Below are 16,526 nucleotides of genomic sequence, written 5' to 3' on the forward strand. Positions count from 1 at the left end.
TAGGCTTTCTCCCTGTGGTATAATTCTCTCTCAGGGTGTTATTTGCTAACAACAGGCTCGTTCATTAAACCCTGTTTTGCTTTAATGTTCATAAAAAATCAAACAATTTTTATTTCAAACTAAGTCAAAAAACACACTTCAAGCATTTTCATACACATGACATAAAGATCTTATTGCTATAGAGTTAAAGTTACAGTCTTTGTAGGAATCCTGAATAATGTCTAGCTCGTAAACATAAATCAAACATCTCTATCACACTGCAAATGATAAAAATATACATCATGTAAATACAACAGTGCTTTAGCAGTGCTCCTGCTTTTGTCTGTTTAGCTCACTTCATGAGGTGCCGTTTTCCTGTGGCAAACAACATCGTTGAGAAAATGCTCCCTGGAGGAGCAGGGGTTTGTGGGTAACCACACAGTAGATGCCGGTTACCATTGTGCTTTGGGTTGCTGTGTCTGTATTGGGACTTCTCAAAGAGTAGGGAATATTTAGAGGGAATATTTATTCCAGCAAAGAAGAGAACGCATCCCAGGGCTAAGTGCCTGCTTGGCGTGTTATGATATAACACACTGCTGTGTGGAAGGCTGTTAAGTTTAAGAACACCACGCACTTGTTATGGGAGTCGTAAAGCCGAGCTCTTTTTCATTACATGACGGATAACTTGTGCGGCTTCGGCTTTACTGCACAGCACCTCGTTTTAAAGTGGGAAACAGTTAACGCGCTGTGTGTGAGGTACGAGGAGGCCGCGTTGCCTGATGCTGACTCATGCTTGCCTCCATCCCTGATGATCTCTGAGGAAAGTCTAAGGAAACCGAGTGAGGCTTTAAATAAGCATCCGAGCCTGGCCTCATCGTGTCAATCACAGGCAGGAACACGGAAATGCACTTGGACTCACGCGGAGATAAACAAACACACAGTGTGTTTTTTTTTCCGTCTAAGACAAGCGTCTCTCTCTCTCTCTCTCTCTCTCTCTCAGTGTCTCATACACAAACACACATGTCTAGCCGGTGGTGCCCTGAGATCAGCTCTGCTCCAGATCTGTCAACACTACACTCGTCTGGAGAGCAACTCAAGAGATACAACACACTTCTAATGTCTCTGCCACTCACAAGCCTAATACAAAGTACAATCACACACAACCAGTCAAAGTTCTGGATACAACAAAACTGAATGTATATATTTAATAGTTTCGTACAAAGCCTGGGATTCAAAATCTCAAAGTGTATTACACTGTGTATATATTTAAAACTTCAATTCAGAAAAAAGCACACCATTGGTATCCTTACTGTAAGTACGCAGCATATCTTGGACCTAGAGAGGTTCATGTGTACTCTTACTGTAAATGTAATAATTGTTCAATTAAAAAATAAGTAGTAAAGGTACAGAATATAAAGGTACTGTCCCAGACACAAGGGAAAGTAAAGATTACTATGCTTTTTGTATGAAAGATCATAGATTAGGTTAGTGGTTAGTGTGAAATATTTCAGAGGATTGCTGCAAAGTAGTCAGTGGTAGCTCAAGGCTCAGGGTTGCCGGCTGGTGGATGGGAGTTCAAGCCCATGCACTGCCAAGCTGCCACCGTTGGGTCCTTGAGCGAGGCCCTTAAACGTCTCTGCTCCAAGGGCACTGTATCATGGCTGACCTTGCATTCACAATGCAATGGCACAAGACCATGACAATTTCACTGCTATCATTTATATATGACAAAATAAAAGCATGTGTTCTAAAAAGTCAAAAAAGGCAACAATTTAGATCCCCTTCTTTAACATCTTCTGTAACATTTACAAGATGAAACTGTTAAAAGTTTAGACATGCAAAATTGTCTTAAAAAGGATAATATGGTTAATTAGTTTCTAGAACAAATGGAAACAGTGACGTTACCCTCCAAGTCTAAATTGATTTCAGAATCAAAATGGATTACCATGTGTGACATGCAATTTTACTTAAAATAAGAACTTAAAAGTGCCCTGTACAAGCTGTATTCATTAAAGAACCTAGTAGAAGCAGTGAGGAGGTTGGCCTCAAGTGCAAAAACTCAGAGTTTCTTTCTATTTTTAGATAAGTTTTTTTTATTTAGGGAGCATTATTAGAGCAAATCCAAATATCACGGTAAAACTCTGTAGCGTAGAGCTAAACATATACAAGCAGGGTCACCTCAGGACAACCCATAATCGTAGGAGCCAACAACCTAGAAAGTCTACACTTGGAACGGCAAACTAACGAATCACAGCTTAGACACCATAAACAAATGACAAGACTTTGTGTAGAGATAAAGAAACAACAAACTATTCAATGAGCTAACACAAGACCGGTGAACACAATTAGGCAACATACCAATGACAGGAGACTGGAACAGAAATGGAAACACATGAGCTGAAACCAAAACAATACATCCTGATGGCACCAAAGAAAAGTGGGGATTCATGACAGTAAGTTGCTGGTGAAGCTGAGAGTGTGCAAAGCTTTTATACTCAAAAAATCTCAAACAGATTCACAATTGAACCCTGAATACAAGATCTGATACATGTGTAGTACAGAAAAGCTTGTGTGTATAAGTGGAAGCTGAGGTAAAGATTTGTTCTCTGAGGTGTTACGTGAAGCATAATGAACTAAAACTAAGATAAATGCGAGGAGTTATTAAAGTGTACAGATACCCCCGTCCACCATTTCCAATTCTCTGTCCATTCTTCACCCCAGGGATATTTCATTAAGAAGCCCATGATGGACACTGACTCCAGAGGCTTCATCCATCATCACCCAACCTCCATGAGCTGGATTATTTAGGTTGGATTTTGGTCATTTCCGGTTTCAGAATCCGTGGTCCAAGTGTCAAATCAAGAGCCTGAATTAACAGGCTGGAAAAAAAAAATACTTGCCCATGCAGCTCTTCCTCCTCTTCCTCCTCCCAGTCCTCCTCCTCCTCTTCCACTTGTCTTTCAGAGGCAGGGTTTGGTTGTCGGAATTTATCTTCACAACTGAGGCAACGTCAGGGCTTTTTAAGATCCCTGCCTAACCAGGATAAAACGAGCACTTTGCTGTGTTGTGAATGCAAATTTATGGCAGGGCAACGATGGAGATGCAACATCTCTCCGGGAAAAAACGTCAGAGAGAAACCCCTTATGATAAATATATTTGTCAGAATAAAAGACAAGTTTTCCGTTAGACGAAAACTGCACTGAACATCAATCTTTTTAAGTAAATCTGATTCAAGGAAAGGCGGCAAGTCTGAGCTCCCTTTTAGCTAAATGGATGTTTTCCCTTGTGTGTGTGAGTTTAGCATAATGTTGCTTGTAAACTTAACCCCTTGAAACTCACGGCTTATTATTCAGTTATTATACGTGTGTCTGTCTGCAAAAACCCATTGGAGGTTAGATGTAGCTGAATTTTGGAAAACATCCAAAAAAAAAATAGTATACTTTGACTCCACAACCTTAAAAAAAAGAACAAACATGTGTACAAACGAGTGAACAAAAAACAAACAAATGTGTTAAGGTGTTGGACTACTGATCGGAAGGTCATGAGTTCAAATCGTAGGTCCACCCTTAACAAGGCCCTTAACCCTGTTTTTGTATAAAATTCTAGTTGCTCTGAATAAGGGCATCTGCCAAATGCCATAAATGGGAAGATGAAACAAACACACACATATACTCAACCAAAACAATATGGAAATGTTTGTATTGTGTCTACCTTCGAACCTGATCTTGGATGTTGTTTGAAAAACAGAAAGGTAAAACCAGTCAGTCTGCGTAAACGTCGAAAACCATGCTAGTGTGATTTTTCCACAAATTGAACACGTTTATTTTTGATAGTTACCTTCCACACCAAAACCAAAACAATTCTAATCGATTCAGTTTGTAATCATTCACCAGCTGCCTAAATGGTTTTAATGCACCTGCACTAATGTATCTCATCATCATCAAAACAGGGAAGAGCCTTTATACACTTTGTAGAAAAGACACAAAGCTGTTTAAATGAACTGACATGCTTGTCGTCAGATGATGAGACAGATAGTGATGTGAATGATGCCGAATATCAAACGTTTGGACGTAATGATTGATTTTCTATAAGTTAATTATCTCTCTCTTGCTACAAAAAGCCAAAAAATGTGATATTCAGCCTGTATTGTAGTGTCTATGTTCAGTAAGGAATGTCTTTAACATGTCCCAGTCTACAGTGGCGGTTAATATGAAGCTCATACGAAAAAGCAGACACTTTAAGAATTTGTAGTTTTTAAGAGTAATGTATTTTTGTTTTTTAACCTATATATATATATATAGTATATATATATAGTATATATATAACCTGTATATTTATAATCACATCCTCCAGTGTCACCCAAATGAGGATGAGGTTCCCTTTTGCGTCTGCTTTCTCTCAAGGTTTCTTCCTCTACCATCTAAGGGAGTTTTTCTTCACCAAGGTCGTCGCCTCAGTCACCTCAGGCTTGTTTTTGTTTTTTAATTCTGACATTGGGGATGAATACAAACACATTTAAATATAAGTCTAATATTAATTTTTGTTATATTAATCTTCATATAATATTACATTTCTGGTATTATGTTTCTTATGTTCTAAGCTGCTTAGAGACAATGTCCATTGTTAAAAGTGCTATAATGTTGAATTGAACTGAATTGAACTGATATCTAACCCGTTTCACCTCTCTGAGCCCAAAGTGCTTGTTCATAAGCTTTGAAAATTTAAAGGCGTTATCTTTAACTGCTAAAATTCTGTGTATCCCAACAGAGAGAAAAACAAACGTCTCACACTGAAAGTCAACAGAGTCCTGACTCATTGTATATCAGACTTGCAACAGGAGATAAAATAATTCATTTAATTATACTGACTTGAAAATGTCCTGTAAGTGGATTTTACTTCCACCGGCATATTGGAATGTGAGTGTAGAGTTAAAAAGGGTAAAATGTTGACGGCGTCTTTGAGTGAAATTAGAATTATATATTGTAATAGGACTGGCTTTGGATTGTTTGTAACTATGAATAAATGAATGAATAAATGAATGGATGTGTGAGGACGTGATGGTTCAGGCTTCAGGTTTCAGTGGTTAAGGCTTCGGGTTACTGATCAGAAGGTCGGGGGTTCAAACCCACAAGCTGCTGAGACATCAACATTGGGTCCTTGAGCAAGGCCCCACTATGGCTGACCCTGTGCTCTGACCCCAGGTCTCATAATAACCTGAGATATGCGAAAACTTAAAGCATTTCACTGCATGTCTGTGTATGTGACAAATAAAATTAGAAAAATGAACGAAGGTTATACTGTATGCACAATAATCTGGATGAATTTGTAATCGTGTTATTGTGCCTTCCATTAATCCTACTAACATATTCAGTAGTACATATGCAGCAGAATTGGTTACTGAATATCTAGTATTACAATTCTGAAGATATCTTGGTGAGAATGGCAGGCACTGCTGTCCTCGCTGTCCCTCGGTCAAGGAGAATAGCAGGGTTTGAGTGTGACTAATGTCAGGTTTGGAGTAAATTACAGTGCTGATCACCAGCAGTTTGCAAGGAGCTTACGGAAGAGTCGATCCACCAAGCAAAAGTGCCATTTTATGACTTCCCAACACGGTAAACTTCAAATTAATGTCACTGTGCCCTCTGCCTAATGGACGATTGTGGCTCAAGAGGGACAGATTGAAGCGTTAAAGGTTTATACAACAGCGTGTCAGAATGCTCTGCTTTAGCCTTAAAGTGTCTGTGAGATGCTTGGAGGGAAAATGACTCAGCTGAAGGAAGAGAGACTTGTGAGAGACAACACCAATTATCTAATGGTGTCATGGGAAGTGTTTTGCCATGTTTTTGCAGTAAGCTTATCTTATCTAGGCACAATTACAGATGATGATGATGATGATGACACAAAGGCATCCAGTGTGACAATGAGTGTGTCAATGAGTGCGTGATAAGTGTGCAAGTGCGTGTAATTTTAGAAGCTCCAAATAATCTGACTCATTTGAGAATGTGTTGTAATCCAACAAATGTTTACAACAAATATTTTTTGTCTCATAGTTGATTGTCGCAACTATAGTCCAAAACTGAAGGTTATCATTACTTTAACAACTGCAATTTAATTCTATCTTTACAGTATATATATATATAAGTTTATATATATATATATATATATATATATAATATATATATATATATATATATATATATATATAAGTTTATATATAAACTAAAGTGAACTAAATCAATTATGCACAAAAAATAAGGAAAGCCAGAAAAATCTATTTTTAAGTTTGTTGAGGCATAATTGCAACTGCATTTTTAGATGTTTTGTGTATACTTATACTTAAGGTGTGAGGTGAAGAGGCTAAGCAGCTTTGTTCCACATGTGGTTGGAGCCATAAAGAAATTCTGGCAAGCTTCAGGTCACATTTTATTTTAACGTATCTTTGCAGTTCTGATTAAGCTGTACTGAAGCTCTAGCAGCTCTGTAAAGCGTCGTTGCTGCAGTCTTGCGCTAATTTCAGCCTAAGATGTTCATCTAGTGTTAGCAACACTGTCAGGAAACAAAGCCTCACGCCTCGACCTACAGTATAGTCAGTGTGCTCAGACAAAGACAGTATTGACAGAACTGCTCTCCCCTGAGGCAGTCTCGTTCTAAATATTTTGACTGGTTAAATCATTTAAGACTTCCTGCGAAATAACTGGTGAGCAATTGAGGGGAACAAAAGCCGAGTCATCTTGACTTCAGTGGGCAAAAAGAAACCGAGTGCGAGCACAGTGGCGGAAGCGAATCAAACAGATGTTGATGAAAAAGCCCTTTGGCCTTCGGATAAAGACGTGCGTTTCTCAGTCTGTGGCCAGATCAGCAGATAACTGGCTCTTTTCAGCTTGCTCCAGCAGCTAACAATGTGCCGTTCTTCTTTATTGTTACCGCTTCTGACCCTTTAACCCTAGTGCCTTCATGAGAAAATATCTCTTTTAGTGAGCTGACAGACACATTACACTCTGATTCAATTCATCTGGATCTGTCACTTCTGCTTAGCCAGTCAGATTGTAGCTCACTCTCGCTCGCCTCTGCGTTAGCGCACGGAAGTTTGTATAGCACGTAAGAATTAGATGCAAAATCTGCCAGTTACTATTTTGCTTCAGATTTCCGTGAACATGCTCGCATTTACTAACTTACTTACCTACTTGCTTACAATGAGTGCATATAATATAAAACAGTTATTGTTTCATTAACAGTTTCACAGGAAACAAGAAATACTGAGAAAATAAAATGCAAAAGATGCCACACCTGGTTTCTGTCATTCTGTCTGTCATTTATTTCTTCTGTACTTTATTTCTTCTGTACAACCCTCTTTAAACCTTAAATCCTGTAAACATTTTTTTGAAAAAGAAGTGAAATTATATGCTTATTATATACTCTTTGTGTTAAGTTGCTGTAAATGTTGTAAATGTTAATGAAAAGGTCAAGTATATTATTTATTTGTTAACTGCACTTTCCATATAGTTGAATGTAATACATATATTTAAAAAATATGTTTAATTTAACGATTTAAATAGCAAATCAGACGTTTTTTTTTTTATATTATAGTATGTGGTGGCTTGATTTTAAAATCTGCAATTTAAATGATCTGCTCCTTGTTTTCAGAATCAGGTTATATACACGCTAAAGTGTTTTATTTTTCTGGGCTTCCTCTTCAGATAGAAGCATTTCATGCCGTCGGATGTAACAAGTTGTAACACAAAAGAATTAAAAGAGAACGGCTAATATGAAGATAAATTAAGATGGCAAAAAAGATGGCAAACATTGAAGTAAACAACTAAACAGTGTCTAATGTATTGTCAATGGTTTGCAGCATTGGTTGTAATTATTACTGCACATGAATGAATCAGTACAAATTTGTTGGCTCACTGTGCATGATGCTACATTCATACATACAGCGGTGGGAAGATGTGGGCGTGTTCAGTGACACAACAAAGTTGAACTTTATGCAAATACAGAGCGACTCACTGCAGCGACTCCCAGTGCGAGTGAAGACGGTAGAGTGCACATGATCCAAGGCAAAGTGCATACACTTCTTCTCCTTCATCTCATGGGATATGATGATGCAGACATGAACTTTATACACTAACATGAAATCTTGCTTTTTTCAGGCAAGAAAATTGATTTGGAATGCTATTCGCAACACCCAGTGCTACAGTAAACGTTATTACCATGACAACCAGTAGTAGAAAAGCTTACTGGCGACTTGATAGTACAACGATTGGTGGCATGCAGCAATAAAGTCTCTGCATGTGTGAACACAGCATTACTCATATGTGATGATGTAAAAATAAATAAATAAATAAATAAAAAATTAAATACAGTGCAAACCTTGATGCTTAAAGCTGACACATTATAATTCACCAGCTATGCAAAATCAGCACTGTATTCTATTCAAATAACTATTTTAGCTGAAAAACAAAACAGTCACAATCATTTCAGTGCAGGTGAAAGCATAGCTAGTGCTACAGCACACCTGTCTATCAGCGCATTTCATAGCTCACAACACAGTTATTGAAGCAGTGCCAGCCACATTGTTTATTCGTCTCTTTGTCACCGGGAGCTGAGGATTGGGACTTGTTTTGCAGAGAAACAAAGTGCACACACATGCTACTCTTCCCAACTCTCCATCTCCCCATGGCAGTTTTCTCGAATAATTAATCGAATGAATACTCACGACTTCTGTGGCACAGGCTTGGTTGAGGGCTTGTTACTGGGAACGCTGCAGCGCTCTGCCAAAAGAAAGCACACGGAGATGTTGGAGCCGGGGTTTTTTGATTAAGCGCTGGCCAAGTGCTTGCAGCCTGGCACGGGCCATGGCATCGGCCTTTTCTTTTTCTGAGCCATTAGCGCTTGTTTTGTGACATGACTGATATCATTTATATACATGATGTCCATGGAGGTTTCTACTCACTTTGTCCATTGTATGCTGGTGTTACGTGTTGGGGGTCCTGAGAGAGAGAGAGAGAGAGAGAGAGAGAGAGAGAGAGAGAGAGAGAGAGAGAGAGAGAGAGAGAGAGAGAGATTATCACCTTATAGACCAAGCAAAGATTACAACCTCAACATTTCACACACACACACACACACACACACACACACACACACACACACACACACACACACACACACACACACACACACACACACACACACACACATAATTCCTACTGATTGCTTTAATTGATTTTTCACTAATACAATTAGAAGCATTACACAAATCACAAACGGTCGAGACAGCAGTGAAGAGATGACGATGTGGGCGGCACCATTAAGCCAGGATTTATAGAGTGAGCTTTATTATTAGCCGTGTCACCTGGGTCAACTTACGCCAATCAGACCATGTCCTATTACAAGGCAAATAGCAGGGGCTTTAGCACTGACAAAGAAGTATCATGGGATTTGAGTGGAACTTGAAAACACACACACACACACACACACACACACACACACGCACACACAGACACACACACACGCACACACAGACACACAATAGATGACATCCCAAAGACTTGGGCACAGGCACAACTGTGACACTTTGCAGCACCATGATTCATTTTAATAGCCCTATTATTTCATATTGGATTGTTATTATTAAAGAACAAGGATATTTCTCACAGGCACATAATTTTTTATTGAAAAATAAAAACCTACATTATATTCTAATAATCTGAGACTTGCAAAGACGCTGTATGTTTAACTTGAGTCCAAACAGTTCTAAACAGTATATAAAGTGATAACATATGCTCAGAATATAAATAATCAGTGACAGAGCAGTGCAATGCTGTTAGCACTATTAAGTTGGTTATTTTCCCATGACAGCATAAGGTAAAGAGTTTTATATTCCGGTACCACAACAGCAGCTTGTTAGCAATTACGCTGTTTTTCATGTCATAAATTTTTATCCATTTAGAGTTACATTAAATGTTGTGAAATGCATCGCTTTTATATATCATATAAAATGCATCGCTTTTATCAGCTATACACATATCATTCAAGACAAAAAAACGCAGTTTGATACTAAAGATTCCAGAACGCTTTGCCATGAAGGAAAACGCAACTTTTTTTCATTTTCTTTATTGTTTAAAAACACAGACACTGGAGACTCATTCTATCAATATTAATAAACATCCCCAAACCTCGCAAAGATGCTGTTATGAAAATGAATCGACACCTTCTGACCAATCAAATCCAAGAGTTCAAATGCATGGTGGTGTAAATGAGATTAAGAGATTTGTTTGTATTTTAAGATATCCAAAATATAAAAATAAATCTAAATTGACTTGTCATTGGTTTGTTAGGAGCTACAGTCGACAAGACGTTTCTTCCATAATGAACAGCAGACGAATGCTACGAATGCGGTCCACACAGCGGTAGATTCAACTCAGTGATGATGTCAACAAGAAGCAAAGCCAAAAGATCGTCTCAGTGGTAAAGCCCTGCTACAGCACAGCTCCTTCACCAATATTTCTGTCAGATTGTCCTAGTGACGTCGCTCTGGCCCCCAAGCCAGACGCCATCTCTGGACACTTCCCAGATGACATCACAGGCCAGAGAGAGACAGGCGGTAGTTATGACAACAGTCAAGGCTTCGACTGAAATAAAAACTTATTTCAACAAAAGAGTTCTCGAGCACTTCCTGTGTGAGAAAAGTGAACTGTCTTAATAATGCTTTACAAGTGTGTATTCTGGACAGCTCCAAAACTAGAAGACTTTCATTTGGTTCCAGCTGGAGAAAAGCCACCGAGAGAGGCAGCATTTCTGGGCAGCGTTTACAATCTCCTAAGATAAACAAGCTGGCCAAATTAGATGGCAGCTGGCCTTTGGGGTACTTTATTTTGGACAAATTTGAGGGTAGTATTGAATGTACCCTTCATGAAAGTCTAGTTCTATGAATGTTTTAACAAACAAACTGTCTCACTGATAGAGGAACTATTTACATGGAAAATAGAAATAACTTACAAGGTCAAAATAACTTGACAACAAGCCAATCAATCTAATGTTTCTTATTAGACAATTATAATACAATTTCTATAAAATTATTATTAAACTGTTTAACTTTTCAAACAAATTTTGTGAAATCAGATGAATTTCCCTTCTTTTAAACATTGATATCTTAACCATCCATTAAAACATTAACCATTTAAGTCAACGACTTACAATAAGGTTTGAATGGCAGACACACCATATAAACTAAGGTAAGGTGAGGTGAGTGAGGTGAGGTGAGGTGAGGTGAGGTGAGGTGAGGTAAGGTTAGGTGAGGTGAGGTGAGGTGAGGTAATGTAAGGTAAGGTAAGGTGAGGTGAGATAAGGTAAGGTAAGGTGAGGTAAGGTAAAGTGAGGTAAGGTAAGGTGAGGTGAGGTGAGGTATGATGAGGTAAGGTAAGGTAGGGTAATGTAAGGTAAGGTACTGAAAGGTAAAGTGAGGTAAGGTGAGGTGAGGTACGGTGAGGTTAGGTAAGGTGAGGTGAGGTAAGGTAATGTGAGGTGAGGTGAGGTGAGGTAGGGTAAGGTAAGGTGAGGTAAGGTGAGGTTAGGTAAGGTAATGTGAGGTGAGGTAAGGTGAGTTAATATTATGTAAGGTAAGGTAAGGTAAGGTGAGGTGAGGTGAGGTAAGATGAGGTTAGGTAGGATGAGGTAAGGTAAGGTGAGGTAATGTGAGGTGAGGTGAGGTAAGGTAAGGTGAGGTTAGGTAAGGTGAGGTGAGGTAAGGTAATGTGAGGTGAGGTAAGGTGAGTTAATATGAGGTAAGGTAAGGTAAGGTAAGGTGAGGTAAGGTGAGGTTAGGTAAGATGAGGTAAGGTGAGGTGAAGTGAGGTGAGGTAAGGTAAGGTGAGGTCAGGTAAGGTGAGGTAATATGAGGTGAGGTAAGGTAAGGTAAGGTAAGGTGAGGTTAGGTAAGGTGAGGTAATATGAGGTAAGGTAAAGTAAGGTGAGGTGAGGTGAGGTAAGGTGATATAAGGTGAGGTAAGGTACTTTATTGCCATTATATACAATATAATGAAATTTTCTGGCAACTCTCAGACAGCAACAAGGGCATCTAAACATAAATCATGAAGGAATTAAAATGTTAGAAGTAAAAAAAAAAAGAGGATTAAGAATAAATAGAGTACACTGTAAAAAATATGCATGCTGCCATCTTGACTACTAAACTAAGATTAATAGGGAAAAAATGTTGGTTATAATAAAAAATTAGATGTCACATGACAAGGGTTTATCTTTTTTAAAAACTTATCTAATCTGATTTGTACCAATCTGAATATGGCACATTTATTTTAATTCTAAGTAAACATTTTATATTTTAATTAATTACTTAATTAAAAGTAATCTAACTAAAACTAAGTTTGATCAACAACATTTCAGTCAACAAGCAGTGCTCTGAGTCAGTAATTTAAAAAAAAATTTAACCTGAATTTTGACATTTAGACATTAAAACCCTGATTGTAGTGGCACATTTCTCTTTCCATATATTTACACATGCCATAACGTAAGCGGTAACATGAACTTGTCTCTTATAGTGAACAGTAAATGTATAATTTGAAATAAATCCATGTTTCATCGCTGAACTTTTATGTAGCAGTAAATCACACAGAAACCATTTTTTAATGTGTGTATCAGTTCAACTTTTTACTTATTAGAACTAAAACTATAATAAATGTTATATATTTGAGGATTATAAATATCTTTTTCTAAGATAATGGTTTCTATAGCATATATAAAATAAAATGCTATAAAATACAGGAATAGAAATAATATTAATATTTGACATAAAAACATAAAAACGTGTGTGTGTGTGTGTGTGTGTGTGTGTGTGTGTGTGTGTGTGTGTGTGTGTGTGTGTGTAAAAATGTGTCACCTTGTTGGGAATGGGAAACTTGGTCTGTTCTGCTTTGCCCGGTGTGTGTATGGCAGTGAGGGGAGGAGGCCAGGAATGGGTCATTTCCTGTAAGGCAACAATGTTCATACAGGTTAACTTTCTTAATTACACACACACACACACACACACACACACACACACACACACACACACACACACACACACACACACACACACACACACACACACACACACACAGAGTTTGCATGTGTTAAATATCAACATCAGCATGACATATCTACAGAGATGAAGGCAGAAGAATCCTGTAATTACTGCTGCTCATAAGCAAATAGAAACTCATCCATATTCATGCGTGAGATGAAAAAGCATTGCTTATAATCAGCTCCTTAAGCTTCTGTGTAATTGTATGCTGCACGTTTCTGGCTCTCAAAGATTGTCTTTCATGTGGCCTTTTTTGATTGATTCCAGATTCTGTGCACATGTGTGTGTGCCCAGGTGTATGGTCTGATACAGCAACATGTCATACAGCATACTACAGAGAGTGGAGAAAAGCTTGAGTGTTTATGCATCAGTGTGTCGACTGAATTAGTCCTATCTGATTGAATGTGCATGTGTGCATATCACTGTGTGTGTGTGTGTGTTTGTGTGTGTGTAGGTGTGTGTGTAGCTGTGGGTAGCTGCCCTTAGGTTCAACTAAATGTGTGAGCCAGTTTTAAGCATTTGGAGCACATATTTTCCACTCTCTTATCCCCCAAGCTAGCCTGCACACACACACACACACACACACACACACACACACACACACACACACACACACACACACACACACACAGACAGACACACACACACACACAGACACACACACACACACACACAGACACACACACACACACACACACACACACACACACACACACACACACACACACACACACACACACACACAAAATACTTGTGAGGACCTTCTGTTGACATAAGATTTGTGTTTTTAAATCAAAACTGCACATTTTATATGAAAAACAAACAAACAAACAAACGAAACAACAACAAACGAGTTTTTATTATGGGGACCAGCCAAATGTCCCAACAAATAACTGGCACATTTAGTTCCCACCAAGATATAAACTTTACAACTACGTTCATTGCTGTTGTTATGTAAGATGCAATAGTCTATCTATCCATCCATCTATCCAACCATCAATCCATCCGACCAACCTACCCAACGCATCCATTTATCCATCCAACCATCCATCCATCCATCCATCCATCCATCCATCCATCTGACCAACCCACCCAATCAATCCAACCTTCTGTCCATCCATCCATCCATCTGATCAACCTACCAAACTCTATCCATCCATTCTTTTACCAATCCATCCACCCAACCCATCCATCCATCCATCCATCCATCCATCCATACCATCCATCCATCCATCCATCCATCCCATACATCCATGCATCCATCCATCCATCCATCCATCCATCCATCCATCCATCCAGCCCAGACAATCAATCCATCCAACCATCCATCCATCCAAGCAACCCACCCAACTCATCCTTTTATTCATCCAACCATCTATCTATCCATCCATCTCACCAACCCACCCAACCCATCCATCCGTCCCTTTCCCAATCCATCCATTCATCCAACCATCCATCCATTCAACACTAATCTTACAAATCTCTCAAATCCAAAATGCTTTAAGGACATACGTAAATCCACAAGTACGTAATTGTATTTTATAGTTTGTTTTTATAGAATTTCACACACGTCAAACGAGCATGTCAATTATTTATTTACTTTTCTAATATTGTCATAGTTTAGTAAGTTGTCTTTGCTTCCTTGATGTCATGAGAAGGTACTTTATAAAAAGACTTTCATATCAGATAATAATAATAATAATTGCTAGTGCAACAGCAAACACATGAATATATTACTATTAAATTTAAGTGAAAAAAATATTACGGTCCTTAATTTTAATTCAGTGTACAAACTGTGGTATGTAGTCACGAAAGAACCTTTCTTCTAGAAATTTCTTCTAATATAAAACATGATGATTATTACACTGGTGATACAAGCCACAGTAAATATCATCTCGTAGCTGCTCTCAGCAAAGCTGTTCTCTGTGATCATGCATCATTCTTGCCTAATGAAGTCATAAGCCTATGAATATCCCAGGTTACGCTGGAGTATTTTGGACTAACAATAGTGTATTCGAGGGGGGAAAAAACAAAAAACAGGCACATATTCATTCACTCAGATGAGCTGCAGTGGGGGTCCAGGCATTTTATTTATTTTTTATTTTTTTGTAAGCTTTGATTTGTAAATGAATCAGATTAAGAGTGTGGCCCTTCGAGCCAAACGCACTCATCCGAACACACACACACACACACACACACACACACACACACACACACACACACACACACACACACACACACACACACACACACACACACACTGCTTAATATCACTCCTCTCAGACAGCAAAACTTTGGATCCAAATATCTTTGTTTTTGTACTCAAAGACTTTCCACTCAAGTGGTGATACACAATGGAAATTTAGCGAAACCTACCGATCTTTAGTGAAAGATCCACCGAAATTGCCATTGTTTCATTTTGTTACTGTGTAATCTTACACAAATCTGGCAACAAATTCCACAAATCAATGTGTGTGACAAATATCGAAGCTTATCGAAGTTCATTGTTATTGTATAACCCACAGACTTCAACCTTCCCACTTGTATTTATTTTTTAATAAATTTATTCATTAAGCTTTGTTATTTGAGGACCCTATATTAAAGACGCCATTTGATGACATATTAGGGTTCAATAAATATCTTCATTCTTAAAATGTGCACTCAGAATAGGTATCATGATATTGTTGCAATTCTTATTTATTTTTTAACATAGCATAAGTGATGTTTCTGATTTAATGAGTCAGAACACGTGGTTGAACATGCGCCACATAATCTGACAAAAATACATGATCATTAATGTGGTGATGTTTTTTGTCAGGACACTTCGGCTTCTCTGGAACTGTGCCGTAATTCTCGTTGATATAAAGTAAGTGCAACTTGTACTCGGATGCACATTTCGCGTTCGGGAAGAAAAAAGTGACGACGACGACAACAAATACCAAACAATTGAGTCGATATGGTTGTGTTCTCTGTGTGCGTTTTTGACCATGGAAGATCCACTGAGCTTTGATAGAATCAAGTGAGTCTGAAACCAGACAAATGCTGCAGTCTTTTCATATCATTTCATATAACAGAACGGCCTGGAGTTTGTTTCGATCACAGCCAGTGTCCATGTCAACAGATGAACAACGAGACAACACACAAAATCCAGACCTAGAACCTAAACTTCTAACATGTAGAATTAATACTAATAAATTGTAAAAGTGGTTAATTCCATGCTCCATAATTTGTACATTTTTATTGCACATGATCACTGAAACTAATCGCATTAATAATGCATTATCATTATTACTCATTTTATATAACAGACCTCCGGTCATGTAGCAATAAACAAAAGGTTTTTATACTGTAAATGGTGAAATGGCTTTTCAAACAAGATCTTAATGAACTTAATTCATTAAATTGAATTAAAGTTATGTTATATGAGTTCTATGTTAAAAAAGAGGTATGATAAGGCCTTTTAAACAGTGTG

At 38.1% G+C, this 16,526-nt stretch overlaps 1 protein-coding gene across 2 annotated transcripts in view; it reads right to left on the reverse strand.

The window, feature by feature from the left end:
• The window catches only part of aff2 (AF4/FMR2 family, member 2), a 221,374-nt gene that overhangs the window by 74,402 nt on the left and 130,446 nt on the right, over positions 1-16,526 (reverse strand). For both annotated transcript variants that reach the window (XM_027154627.2, XM_027154626.2), the window contains exons 5-7: positions 12,872-12,958; positions 8,933-8,969; positions 8,696-8,750 (exon numbers count right to left, since the gene is read on the reverse strand). In XM_027154627.2, coding sequence (XP_027010428.2) covers positions 8,696-8,750; positions 8,933-8,969; positions 12,872-12,958 — 179 coding nt within the window. The remainder of the gene's footprint in view (positions 1-8,695; positions 8,751-8,932; positions 8,970-12,871; positions 12,959-16,526) is intronic.

The sequence above is a fragment of the Tachysurus fulvidraco genome, chromosome 17, assembly GCF_022655615.1.
Source record: "Tachysurus fulvidraco isolate hzauxx_2018 chromosome 17, HZAU_PFXX_2.0, whole genome shotgun sequence".
Taxonomy (NCBI): Eukaryota; Metazoa; Chordata; class Actinopteri; order Siluriformes; family Bagridae; genus Tachysurus; species Tachysurus fulvidraco.